The following is a 14,739-nucleotide window of genomic DNA, read 5'->3' as shown; positions in this document are numbered from 1 at the left end:
CATGAAGACGTAGAAAAAGTGGAACTTTCATATAGTGCTGGTGGGAGTGTAAAAAGGAACCACCATGTTGGAGAATTGTTTGGCAGTTTCTTACAAAATTAAACATATATTTAACCCATGATCCAGGAATTGCATTCTTAAGTACGTAGTCAAGAGAAACGAAAACATATATGTATGACTGTATAAGAATCCTCATAAGTAGCCTTAGTTATAATAGCCACAAACTGGAAATAATACAAATGTCATTTCAATAAGAGAAGGAATAAATAAATTACAGTATCCTCCTACCATACTACTCAGCAATATGATGGAATGGAGTACTGATACACACGAGCCACACACCACACATATACACAAACACACGTAACACATACTAAATGATTTCACTGACATGAAGTACAGGAACAGGCAAAGAAAATCTATGGTGATAGAAAGCAGGAAGTACCCGGGTTGCTTGGGTGAAGTGGGTGAAGTGGGTGCAGGAGTGGGGATTGACTGAAAGTGCCATGAGGAAACTTTCTGGGGTGATGAAAATATTCTGTATCTTGTTTTGACTAGTAGTTACACAGTGGTTACAACTGTCAGTAGGCACTGACATAAACATTTAAGATTTGTCCATTTTATTCATGAAAATTATGTTTCAGTCAAGTTATACACATACATGGGGCTTCTCAGGTGGCTCGGTGGTAAAGAATCCACCTGCAAATGTAGGAGATACAGGAGACACGTTCAATCCCTGGGTCGGGAAGCTCCCTTGGAGGAGGAAGTGGCAACCCACTCCTGTATTCTTTCCTGGACCATCCGATGGACAGAGGAGCCTTGTGGGCTACAGTCCCTGGGGTCGCAAAGAGGCAGACCCAACTGAGCGACTGAGCGTCACACATACACATACACATACAACGGCTTCCTCTAGGCATTCAGTAAATGTTTAATAAACAAGTGAAGAGATTGATTTTTCTAAAGAACCAAATTATTAATAATTATGGAAAAGATTTCTCTCCCTGGCTTATGGCAAAATGTGATTCTCTTGGGATATTCTTTGATTTCAGCTCTGTGAATATTTATTATTTACAGTTGTTTTTTTCCCTCCCACATTGAAATGGCTAAGCTTTGATCTCTCCTAAAGTGGCAGAATCGGGTCTATAATGTCTGTCTGAATCATTTGCAGGTGAGTGGAAATGTTAAAAGGATATTAAGATAGTAACAGTGGTAGGAGAAAGAAATAAAAAACCATCATTGGTTTCCCAGTGTGGTAGATAAGCATTTGGCTGCTATTCCACATAATCTTGCCAACATCACTCTCAAAGCAATTTCTCTTACAAAATATGGCACAATCACCACCCTATTTTGAACATGGGTATTTAATCTCAGAAAAAGTATTTAAAGTATTTGAAATATTTGAAGAGAGAAGTTGATTTTTATGGAGCAAGCTGATATCAACCTATGCTGTTTTCCACTGAAGTTAATACCGTGGGGAATATGAAAATTTGAAGAGAGAGAATCCTTTTAGGGGTTTCATAACCTAGAAAACTAAACATGACAGAATGCCAATGACTCTCAAGAGAAAGATTTTTGCAAACACACAAAGCTACTTTTAAATTCCCTTTAATAAAATCAAACAGTTCAAAAGCCATTGGCTGCCATCTTCAAAATCTGAAAGCAGACTACTGGTGGAGTTGCCAGATTTAGCATATAAAAATCTAGAATCGAATCTTCAATTAAATTTGAATTTTAGGTGAACCGTTTTTTAGTATACTTGTTCCCCCCAAATAGTGCGTATTTTAGTGTTAGCAGCTCCCATGAAATATCTAAAACATATTTGTACTAAAAAACAACTTTTAAAACTTATTTTTTATCTGAAGACCAAAATTTAAATAGCCGTCCGGTACTTTATCTGGCAATCCTAGTATCTGGGAAAGCTACTTGGCCTACTCTGCAGAACAGGAAGGAGCCCTCCCTTGACCCCCGCCACCCCCAACCCACGCCTGCCAATCTGGCTGATGAGCATGTACCTTGAGGGTTACTGCATGGAATTACAAGGTTAGCAACACTCATGTTGGGGCTTATCCGGGATCTCAGCAGTAAAAAATTCACTTGCAATTCTGCAGGAGATGCAGTTTTGATACTTGGGTTGGGAAGATTCCCTGGAGAGGAAAATGACAACCCACTCCAGTATTCTTGCCTGGGAAATCTCATGAACAGAGGAACCTGGAGGGCTAGAGTCCATGGTATCGCAAGGAGTCAGACATGACTTAGTGACCCAACAACAATGGTCATAATAAAAAGAACTGAAACTTTCTTCTACTCCACAGATTCCCACACTCCTTCACACAAAAAATACTGTGAAAAACATTTAAATGTGTCCCTGTTATTTAGAGTGGTAATGGATTAGTTGTACTAAGTAAAGAGTATACTTCAGTTGGATCTCTAGAGTTTGTTTGAATAGGGCCTGAGAGCCTAGGATTAACCATATGGATTTATGAACCTAGAGAACTTGTTTCTCTTGTTAGGTTTCCTAGTCCTGAGGAATGAACAGACCTGATTTGTAAAGCACCTGGAAGACTTCAAATTTGCTGCATGAAAATCAGCAAATCTCTAATGAGATTATCCCCCCGCCCCACACCTCTTTCACTAAAGGATTACTGGCATTGTTCTACTTTATAGGACTTGTTACTATGGTAGATCTCCCTCTGTCAGATCTCATCCTTTTTAATGGAGGCTGGAGTACCAGTACTCCAGAGGTAGGCTGAAACAGCAACATTGTTCTGAGCCTGCTTTGAATGCTCATGGAGGGAGCATTCTTCTTAGCATTAGCTGGTGCTCCATGGTGCGGGATTCTGTTACCTTCATTTGAGCTGTGAGCTGCCTGGTTATTCTAGCAATCAGATCTTTCTGTCTCCTTCCTATTACCTGGCCTTGACACCAGCTATCATGTGCCCTCTTTACCTTGACTCCCAGGCCCACAATTATTCTTTTCTTTAAACTCAAATGCCAGAATTTTGGAATTTTTAGGACATTTACATGGTTATGACAACAGCCATGGAGAATATTTGAAAAGAGGACTGTCCAGTAAAATGGAGGGCATGTAGTCAGTCCTCCTAATATTTCAGCACTTGTCCTCTGACAGTTACCTCTGATGGCATGGATATTTTGAAAGGAGACAGGACTGGGAATCAGAAATTCTCTTCATGGCTTTTTTTTGCAGTTAATTTGAGGCAAATTACCCCCCCCCCCAAATTAACTGCAGAAATCTATGTAACCTTCTGATCCTTTTTATTTGAAATCCCTTATAAAAATAATAAAAAAGAACAAAGCAAAAGGACCTTGTTTTCAATTTACTGGGCTTATCCTGTAAGTTTGAATCCTAGTGTTTGTAATACAGCCTACTGGGCTTCTCTGTCCCTTTACCATGAGGGTGGGGAAAGCCAGAGAAAACTAAGATCTTAAAGATTTTACCATTTAATTTTAGTTTCTTGTTTAGGAGTACAAAACAAGTGTCAGCTTTCAGGACTGCAATTTATAAACTTCAAGTCTGAACCCAACCTGGACAGAACTGCAGTATTCTAACTCCCAGAAAAAATAAAAGGGGCTTATAAGCCAAATAAAGTGATTTACCCTGTCAAACAGTAAGAATAGCACTATTGGTAAAATAGCAACTCCTTTTCCTCTCCTCTACCTTTTCAACTACTTTGATCCTGTCAGCCTCCCCTCTACATGATAGCCTCTTAAACTGAGATAAGATAGTAATGAATCACTTTATTAAAAGTACATAGGGCCAAACAAAGATGTCATATTTTGGCATCACTTGGCACTGAGACATATCAGAACAGGATAGAAAGAGTTCAGGGTTTCCTGATGTAGAATTCCTAAGATTGTTTTCCCACTAACTAGCTAATAAAATACACACACAGACACACACACACACACACAGACACACACACACAGACACACACACACAGACACACACACACACACACACACAGACACACACACACACACACACACACACACACACACACACAGACACACACACACACATTGTTCCCAGGACTTCCCTGGTGGTCCAGCAGTTAAGAATCCGCCTTGCATATCAGGGAACGTGGATTCAGTCTCTGGTTGGGGAACTAAGATCCCACATGCTAGGGAGCAATTAAGCCTACAACCTGATGCAGTCAAATAATAAATATATATATATATCTTGAATGTCTGAATTGTGCCTTTTTGCCTAAAGAGTTTTGTCTTTTTTTTGGCCTGCCCTAATTTCTGATGTCAGGTCCCCAGGGTATCTGTGCTCTGCCTCCTTCTCAGTGAATGTATATTTTATACAGTGTGATCGCACTTTGAACTAAAATAGACCATATCTAGAAATCTGGTACGGCTTCCCAAGGACTAAAGAATATGAATAGTCTGAATTGCTTTTTGTTTCTGTGGCTTCTTCTTGAGTCAATCCACAATGCAGAGATGATACACTCTAAATTTTATTTTGGAAAAAACAGGCACCAGACCTCAAAGGCTAGCCTCCATATTCCAAGACTGTTTTCCTAGAATAATGCATAACATCTGCCAATGAAAGGGGACTAGATGCCTACCTTTCAATCTCTCTTCCCCTCTGGCATTATTTTATTCACTTTTTTATTGAGGACAAGATAATTTCCAGTTCAGTCCTGTGCATAAGCAGACCACAGGCTAATTTCCAGCTCCCCACCAGCCCATTTTAAAGGAGATCAGCCCTGGGTGTTTGGAAGGAATGATGCTAAAGCTGAAACTCCAGTACTTTGGCCACCTCATGCAAAGAGTTGACTCATTGGAAAAGACTCTGATGCTGGGAGGGATTGGGGTCAGGAGGAAAAGGGGACGACAGAGGATGAGATGGCTGGATGGCATCACTGACTCGATAGAAATGAGTTTGAGTGAACTCTGGGAGATGGTGATGGACAGGGAGGCCTGGCGTGCTGTGATTCATGGCGTTGCAAAGAGTTGGACGCGACTGAGCAACTGAACTGAACTGAACTGTACCCTTTTTAAGAGTTTATTTATCTTGACTCCAATGCAAATTCTGTAGGGAGCCTGGCAGCAGCAGATTTTCATCCTCAGTTATTTAAGATATGGCTAAAGTTTCAAAGGCAGGTTGGCAGGCCTTAATGTTTTGAGTGTCTTTTCTTCACCCCACCCTTAACCTACGGTTAGACATGGGTGAGATTATTCTCTTTGAGGTGAGGGGTCAAGACATAAAGGGAGGACTAATTCTGATGTAAATTATTCTTGTCAGGGATTTAAAAAACAAATAGAAATAGAGCCAAGGGTGGAGAGGCTATCTGACTGTTGCTAAGTTGCAGAGACAATGCTCTTGGCTACTTCACTGATCTAGTTCAACCTGAGCCCTCACTTATTTTTGGTGGAATTGAAGTCAAGGCAAAACCATTGCTAAGTTAATTCTAACATGCCAGCTCCAAAAGAACCCTGTAACCTTTAAAGACTTGTGATTTCAAGGGAAATATTGTAGCAGCATTCCAGGGACCCACGCATCAGACACAGATATATGCATTCTTCCCTGCAGCAGAGGGCGTTGGCCTTAATTTCTAATTCATGTTCTGCAAGAGTCTGGTGACTGACCCTTCATAAGAGTACAGGGCCAAACAGGCTCATCTCAACTTGAAGATCATCAACAAAGGGCCTGCGTTTAGTCATATAGTTGCCCAGTCACTTGGGATTGGTAAATAATCCTGGACTGGTGTTAGTGAAAAAGGACACAGAAGTACTGGGAAAGGAATAAAAAAAAAAAGAGGGGAGGTGCTAGAAAGGAAGTAAGACAGGTGGAGGTAGAAATGCATGACTTTTTCAACTTCCTGATGGAAAGATACCAAGAGAAATAAAACTCTTTCCAACTCTGAGGGCCTTTCTTTGGCCATATTTGGATGTATATAATGTCATATTGCCATCCTCAAATAAATAAAGGAATGAATACATACAGACATACATATATCACCTGTTATGTATCATTATTATCCACATTTTAAATAAAGCATATGGAATTAATCTACTTCTCTTTAATGAAGAACACAGGATAGGTAGGCAACATTCTATCTACTCCCCAACGGTTCAACAGCCATTTTAAGTTACAGCAAAGAGTGAAGGCTGGGATCTCATGGCACCAGCTACTATGGATTGCTCTCCAACTTTTTGTTTCCCTGGTTTTTGGAACCCCTTTACCATCTTCCGCAGGTAAGACTCACCTTAGTGGAACTAGAGTTACAAGTTCCAAACGGACATTGAAGCCTATAATTTCTAAGTCAGTGAAACTAAATGATTACAAAATGATTTACTTTCATGTAATATGGGGAATGTTTTGGATCCGTAACCCAGTTCCTTCATATTCTCTTTGCTGTGAAACATCTCTTTCAATGACTTAACTTACATTTGCCCTATATAGTTGACCCTTGAACAGCATAGAGATTAGGGGCACTGACTACTCCCTCCAGTCAAAAAAATCTGTCTCTTAATATAACTTTACAGTCAGTCCCCTGCATCTGAGGATTCAATCAACCACAGATCATGTAGTCATATAGTTTGTATTAAATGAAAAAAAAAAAAAAAACCCCAAGTGGACTAGCTTAGTTCAAACTTGGGTTGTCCAGTTAAGGGGCCAACTGTATATCCTTTTACTCCAACTCGTGCTATGAAGATCATTCTGATATTAAAACATGACAGATTTTTTTTTTAAAGAAATTCTCAAACCACAAGTGAATATAATACTTTTCTTTGAGAAAAGTATGCATTATGCACTTATATGCTTTAAGGCCATTATTAAAGAGAGAAGCCAAGAAATCTGTTGGAAGTGCTGCTAATGACCTTGAGATATACTGCCTTTTCCATTCTTTCTGAAGCCCCATTGGAGGGAAATTAATTTCTGAGAGCCTTAAACTTCATTTAAGTTATCCCAGAGAAGACTGTCTGGAGCATATGTCATATCCTTAGTCTTTTTATGGGAACTATTATGACCAACCTAGACAGCATATTCAAAAGCAAGGTCCATCTAGTCAAGGCTATGGTTTTTCCTGTGGTCATGTATGGATGTGAGAGTTGGACTGTGAAGAAAGCTGAGTGCCGAAGAATTGATGCTTTTGATCTGTGGTGTTGGAGAAGACTCTTGAGAGTCCCTTGGACTGCAAGGAGATCCAACCAGTCCATTCTAAAGGAGATCAACCCTGGGATTTCTTTGGAAGGAATGATGCTAAAGCTGAAACTCCAATACTTTGGCCACCTCATGCGAAGAGTTGACTCACTGGAAAAGACTCTGATGCTGGGAAGTATTGGGGTCAGGAGGAAAAGGGGACGACAGGATGAGATGGCTGGATGGCATCACTGACTCAATGGACATGAGTCTGAGTGAACTCCGGGAGTTGGTGATGGACAGGGAGGCCTGGCGTGCTGCAATTCATGGGGTTGCAAAGAGTCAGACACGACTGAGTGAGTGAACTGAACTGAACTGATATGCTATCTTGCATTCCTCTATCCCAGGAGGCCTGGGTTCAATCTTGACTTGCTGCATTGGAACCTCTGGGTCATGGGACTAGGGATGGGGCCAAGTAAGGTTCTTCCCTTTATCCTCAGCAGGGTCACAATTACCGTTGCCATGACGTCCATTAGCCCTGGTAGGTTTTTTGTTTTGCTTTTCAAAAATCATTCCTGTGATTTTATAAAAGAAGGTTGCCTCTAGCCTTAGGTTCACATAGTTTCTCTATGGAGCACACAACACAAGGGTTTTTTTACCCTTCAATACAAAGGGTAAAGTATTATCTCTTGGTCAACTGGTTAGTCAGGTCAATAACAACTGAGATGTACTTTGTGCAGGGCTCAGTCCTGACAGTTTCAGGAGAATAAGAAGTCAAGCTCTTGCCGGTAGTACATCTTAAAAAAGATATGTATATAAGACAAAGTGACAGAACAAGTACAAATAAGTCAGCAAAAGCCAGTACTTGAGAGATGATGGGAAATGGGTTATAGCTGGGTGGAGTTAGTCAATGAGGACTTTCTGGAAGAGGTGAGTTTTGAAGGAAGGGAGGGGCATGGGTTTGCCAAGAAGGATGAGGAAGACTTTCCAAGCAATAATGCGTGAGCAATGGTAAAGAAGAGATAGTGAGCAAGCTCTAAGAACCAAGGATAAACAGGTTAGCTTGCTAAGACTGGAGAATCTGTGTTAAAGGGTAAAGAGAAACAAGTCTGAGAAAATGGTAAGGACAGCTCATGGAGAGCCTTAAATGGTTATATATTAAATTTGCTTTAACAGACAAAGGGAGCCTCATGGGTTCTTGCATAATGAAAATAAAGAAGTTGAGGTACAGATCAGTTCAGTCGCTCAGTTGTGTCTGACTCTTTGCGACCCCATGGACTGCACCACGCCAGGCTTCCCTGTCCATCACCAACTCCCGGAGCTTGCTCAAACGCATGTTCATTGAATTGGTGATGCCATCCAATCATCTCATCCTCTGTTGTCCCTTTCTCATGCCTTTGATCTTTCCCAGCATCAGGGTCTTTTCCAATGACTCAGCTCTTCCCATTAGGTGGCCAAAGTATTGGAGTTTCAGCTTCAGCATCAGTCCTTCCAATGAATATTCAGAACTGATTTCCTTTAGGATGAATTGTTTGATCTTGCAGTCCAAGGGACTCTCAAGAGTCTCATCCAACACCATAGTTCAAGAGCATAAATTCTTCAGTGCTCAGCTTTCTTTATGGTCCAACTCTCACATTCATATATGACTATGGAAAATCCACAGCTTTAACTAGATGGACCTTTGTCGGTAAAAATGTCCCTGCTTTTTAATATGCTGTCTAGGTTTGTCACAGCTTTTCTTGCCAGAAGCAAGCGTCTTTTAATTTCATGGCTGCAGTCACCATCTGCAGTGATTTTGGAACCCAAGAAAATAGTCACTCACTGTTAACACTGTTCCCCCATCTATTTCCCATGAAGTGATGGGACCGGATGCCATGATCTTTGTTTTTTGAGTGTTGAGTTTTAAGCCAGCTTTTTCACTCGCCTCTTTCACTTTCATCAAGGGACTCTTTAGTTCCTCTTCACTTTCTGCCATAAGGGTGGTGTCTGATATCTGAGGTTATTGATATTTCTCTCAGCAATCTTGATTCGAGCTTGTGCTTCATCCAGCCCAGCATTTTAAATGATGTATTCTGCATATAAGTTAAATAAGCAAGGTGACAATACACAGCCTTGAGGTACTCCTTTCCCAATTTAGAAGCAGTCCATTCTTCCATGTCCAGTTCTAATTGTTGCTTCTTGACATGCATACAGATTTCTCAGGAGGCAGGTAAGGTGGTCTGGTATTCCCATTTCTTTAAGAATTTTCCAGTTTGTTGTGATCCACACACTCAAAGGCTTTAGCGTAGTCAATGAAGCAGAAGTTTTTCTGGAATTTTCTTGGTTTTTCTATGATCCAACAGATGTTGGCAATCTGATCTCTGGTTCCTCTGCCTTTGCTAAACCCAGCTTGACCATCTGGAATTTCTTGGTTTACATTCTGTTGAAGCTTAGCTTGGAGAATTTTGAGCTAGGCTAGCTCAAAATTACTTTGCTAGAGTGTGTGATGAGTGCTACTGTGTGGTAGTTTGAACGTTCTTTGGCATTGCCTTTCTTTGGGATTGGAATGAAAACTGATCTTTTCCAGTCCTGTGGCCACTGCTGAGTTTTCCAAATTTGCTGGTATATTCAGTGCAGCACTTGAAAAGCATCACCTTTTAGGATTTGAAATAGCTCAGCTGGAATTTCATCACCTCTGCTAGCTTTGCTCATAGTGATGCTTCCTAAGGCCCACTTGATTTCGCACCCTAGGATGTCTGGCTCTAGGTGAGTGATTACACCATCGTGGTTATCTGGGTAATTAAGATCTTTTTTTTTTTTGTAGAGTTCTGGAGAATTAGGAAATAGGGAAGCTGCAACAAAATTTTCCAGGAGGGAAAAAAATGGCTGAGTCTTAATGCCAGCTCTGCCATTTACCAACTGTACAACCCTGGGCAAGTCACTAAATCTCTGTGTGTCTGTTTTCTCATCTGTAAAATGGGGATAATGGTGTTGACCTAAAAGAATTGTTGAATGGATCAAATGAATTAATACATGTAAAGTGTTTAGTAAGCACTCAGTTCAGTTCAGTTCAGTTCAGTCATTCAGTCGTGTCCGACTCTTTGCAACCCCATGAATTGCAGCACGCCAGGCCTCCCTGTCCATCACCAACTCCCGGAGTTCACTCAGACTCATGTCCATTGAGTCAGTGATGCCATCCAGCCATCTCATCCTGTCGTCCCCTTTTCCTCCTGTCCCCAATCCCTCCCAGCATCAGAGTCTTTTCCAATGAGTCAACTCTTCGCATGAGGTGGCCAAAGTACTGGAGTTTCAGCTTTAGCATCATTCCTTCCAAAGAAATCCCAGGGTTGATCTCCTTTAGAATGGACTGGTTGGATCTCCTTGCAGTCCAAGGGACTCTCAAGAGTCTTCTCCAACACCACAGATCAAAAGCATCAATTCTTTGGCACTCAGCCTTCTTCACAGTCCAACTCTCACATCCATACATGACCACAGGAAAAACCATAGCCTTGACTAGATGGACCTTAGTCGGCAAAGTAATGTCTCTGCTTTTGAATATACTGTCTAGGTTGGTCATAACTTTTCTTCCAAGGAGTAAGCGTCTTTTAATTTCATGGCTGCAGTCACCATCTGCAGTGATTTTGGAGCCCCCAAAAATAAAGTCTGACACTGTTTCTACTATTTACCCATTTATTTCCCATGAAGTGATGGGACCAGATGCCATGATCTTCGTTTTCTGAATGTTGAGCTTTAAGCCAACTTTTTCACTCTCCTCTTTCACTTTCATCAAGAAGCTTTTTAGCTCCTCTTCACTTTCTGCCATAAGGGTGGTGTCATCTGAATATCTGAGGTGATTGATATTTCTCCTGGCATCTTGATTCCAGCTTGTGTTTCTTCCAGCCCAGCGTTTCTCGTGATGTACTCTGCATAGAAGTTAAATAAGCAGGGTGACAATATACAGCCTTGACGTACTCCTTTTCCTGTTTGAAACCAGTCTGTTGTTCCATGTCCAGTTCTAACTGTTGCTTCCTGACCTGCATACAGATTTCTCAAGAGGCAGGTCAGGTGGTCTGGTATTCCCATCTCTTCCAGAATTTTCCACAGTTTATTGTGATCCACACAGTCAAAGGCTTTGGCATAGTCAATAAAGCAGAAATAGATGTTTTTCTGGACCTCTCTTGCTTTTTCCATGATCCAGTGGATGTTGGCAATTTGATCTCTGGTTCCTCTGCCTTTTCTAAAACTAGATTGAACATCAGGGAGTTCACGGTTCACGTATTGCTGAAGCCTGGCTTGGAGAATTTTGAGCATTACTTTACTAGCATGTGAGATGAGTGCGACTGTGTGGTAGTTTGAGCATTCTTTTGCATTGCCTTTCTTACTCAATATGTTATTATTAGACTAACAGAATTATATTATTAATTTATGACCAAAAATGGTCACAGAAATGAGTCCATGCAACAAAAGGCCCCATCTCACATCTTAGTTTGAAAGGAGTGCAGCTTTTCAGTCTGTCCTAAAAGGTTTGTAGGATTCAGAGGATAGCAGGACAGGCCTAGAGTCTACGATGGTGCTGATCAATATACTGATAATAGCTACTAGTCACATGTGACTGTTAAGCACTCAGAATGTGCCAAGTCAGAATTGAAATGTGCTGTAAAATATGTAAAATATAAAATGTAAAATATACACTGGATTTCAAACCCTTATTTTGGAAAAAAGTTGCATACACACACACACACATATATATATATACACATACATACATATAAATATATATTTGGCTGTGAAGCTTGTGGGATCTCAACCAGGATTGAATCTAGGCCATGGGAGCAAAAGGAATCCTAAATATCAGGCCACCATGGAACTCTTTCGTCAATATTTTTATATTGGTTACATGCCAAAATGATATTTTGCATATACTGGGTTAAATAAGATGTATCAATTTCACCTTTTTCCTGTTTTTGATGTAGCTATTAGAAAATTTAAAGTTAGTTAGCTAGGTTGCATTATATTTCTATTAGACAATGCTGGTTCAGTACAGCCTTCAGCACTGAGTTTTAACAATTAAGGGGTGCTATATAAGAAGGTTTTATAAAGGAACATGGGGATAGATAAAATCTCCTCATCCTTGACACTTTAAAACATATTCAAATATATACACATTTATGTATAATATATATTTATATTTAAAAATGTATGCCTCAATTTGTGAGATGGCTATAAAACTGAGGGAGCCATAGCTAATTTACCTTTAAAGAGGCCACAATTGGTAAAAGGTCTTTTATGACTATAATTTTTTTGGCCGCACTGCAGGGCTTGTGGCATCTCAGTTCCTCCACCACGGATAGAACCCAGACCCTGGCAGTGAGAGCAGAGTCCTAACCACTGGACGGTCAGGGAATCCCCAGGTCTTTTATTTTATTTTTTTTAAGTAGAAACAAAGATGAAACTAGAAAAAAAGTGAAACATATCTTACTTTTAACATGAAATCATGAAAACAAAACTTCTAATTTTTGAAAGCACTTGCTCAAAGGTCCAAATCTTACTGATTTATTAATCTTACTGGATTATTAAAAGATTTTCTGAGAAAATTTTTCATGTCATCCCTTGAAGTTACACTGAAAATAACAGGAATAATTACGGCCAAAGAGACTCGGGGCTTTCTGTTGATTTGGAGCTAAAAATCTAGGCTGGGATTTTGCTCTAAATTGGTATTTTAACATTTTGCACTGACCAACTGCATAGGTTTCTACTCCAAAGACAGCCCGGGGGGTGGAGATGGGGGCGGTGAGGGGAATGTGGGGGACGTGGGGGTGTGATAAGGGAGCCCTCACACCTTTTCTCTGCTTCTCAAACCCTTCCGGGCTTCTTCCGGCCCCGGGAGCAGTCCGCTGTCCGCGGCGGCGCGGACAGGTGCAGCGCCAGCAGCCCCCTCCCGCCTCCAAGGCTCGCTCGCTAACCCGCATCCTCCCGCCCAGCCGGCCGCGCCCTCGCCGCTCCTTCCCCGGCCTCGGCGCGTGCGCGCACACCGGCGGAGGCGCGCCCGCCCCGCGGGGCCGCGCACGCAGCTGCTGCCGCCAGCGCCTTCCCTCCCTGCTGGCCCTCCTCCCCTTCCCTCCCCTCCGCCCCCTTCCCCGTAGGCAGCCGGCCCGCCAGCCCGCCCGCCCGCACTGCCTCCCTCCTGGCCCCTGGCGCTCGGGCTGGGTCTCTCCCCCGCCCCTAGACTCCCCCGGTCGCTCTCCTCAGGCGGTCGCCGGCGCTCGGTGGATGTGGCTGGCAGCCGCCGCCCCCTCCCTTGCTCGCCGCCTGCTCTTCCTCGGCCCTCCGCCTCCTCCCCTCCTCCTTCTCCTCCTCAGCCGCTCCTCTCGCCGCCGCCGCCGCCTCCACAGCCTGGGCCTCGCCGCGATGCCGGAGAAGAGGCCCTTCGAGCGGCTGCCTGCCGACGTCTCCCCCATCAACTACAGCCTCTGTCTCAAGCCCGACTTGCTGGACTTCACCTTCGAGGGCAAGCTGGAGGCCTCCGCCCAGGTACGGCGACCCTCGGGCGCCGGGGGCGAGCTGCCGGGCAAGCAGTTAGGCCGCGCCCGCGGGCTGGGCTGGGGGCCCGACCGGGCGGGCGGGCCTGGGCGCTGCGGACCTGGGGCTGGGGAGGCCGGCTCGGGGACGGGCGCGCCCCTCTGGGGCGGCCGCTGGCCGCCTGGTCTGTGTGCTCTGCCCTGCTGGGCTAGGGCCCGGGCCGCGCGCCTCTGGGGCCAGCACACCTGTGTGGGGCCTCCCCCAGACCCTGGCCCTTCCGGGCTTGGTCGTGGTCTGGGAGAGGCTGGAGGGTGTTGGGGAGGCCAGAGGGGTCATCGGAGTGCATGCTCAGCCTTTTTCGTCTTTTTCCCCACGCTCCACGGAGGACACTTTGGAAGGGGCAGTCATCTGGGACTCCGGCTGCCGCGCGTTAGAGAGGAGGGGATTCTAGAAGGGGGAAGAGAGTGAGAAGGGGAATGTTAATCCCGTGCAGCCTAGCTGAGTTCTCCCCGCCTGCTCCGGCCCAGGGGCAGGGTTTCTAAGATGATCCGCCCCCTCCCCCTTCCCCTCTAGTGACAGTGCAGCAGTGACTTTGTTCTCTCCTAACCTCCAGAGTAGCTGAAGGAGGACCCCTGTCTCCGCTTTTCCTCCCATCTTCTAGCTTTGCAGCCTTTGAAGCAGGTGGATTTATTGCTACAGCGATGGTTGCTTAGCAGTACCCTCCTCTGAAAGAAGCCGTTAGTTTTAGTGTACCACCGGTGAAAATATTCCATTACTCCTCATTGCAGTTTTTGGTGAATCATGCTCCCCCGCGCCTCCCCCCGCAGATTATCTGAAGTATTGTTTGATTTTGGAGATCGTTAGTATTGATGCCCTACAAAGGTCAGGAACAATAGACATTTGTGATATCGTGTTATGTGATGTCTTATGTGAAGTTCGTAATGAAAAATGGGAACTGTTTACTAGTACCTTTAAATGTCTTGTTGTAACGATAGCTTTAAATATCTTTTACTTGTTATCTTTAAAAAGAATGATGGTAAATATATTTTGTTTCATTTCTTTTCCTACTGCAGTTAGGGGGGAAAATCAGTAGGCCTCAGTCTTAAAGAACAGGGTGTATGTAGCAATGA

General features: G+C 43.3%; 1 protein-coding gene across 3 annotated transcripts in view; it reads left to right on the top strand.

Annotated features, from left to right (window-relative positions):
* Window positions 1-6,145: 6,145 nt before the first annotated feature.
* The window catches only part of NPEPPS (aminopeptidase puromycin sensitive), a 124,188-nt gene continuing 115,594 nt past the window's right edge, over window positions 6,146-14,739 (top strand). For 2 of the 3 annotated variants that reach the window (XM_068979221.1, XM_068979219.1), the window contains exon 1: window positions 13,306-13,621. In XM_068979221.1, coding sequence (XP_068835322.1) covers window positions 13,361-13,621 — 261 coding nt within the window. In that variant the 5' untranslated portion in view covers window positions 13,306-13,360. Of the gene's footprint in view, window positions 6,223-13,305; window positions 13,622-14,739 lie in introns of those variants that run through there. The other variant, XM_068979220.1, reaches the window with a different exon arrangement.

The sequence above is a fragment of the Capricornis sumatraensis genome, chromosome 8 (genome assembly GCF_032405125.1).
Source record: "Capricornis sumatraensis isolate serow.1 chromosome 8, serow.2, whole genome shotgun sequence".
NCBI lineage: Eukaryota > Metazoa > Chordata > Mammalia > Artiodactyla > Bovidae > Capricornis > Capricornis sumatraensis.
Note: the sequence above shows the minus strand (reverse complement) of the source record. Positions and strands in the feature narration are given on the sequence as shown.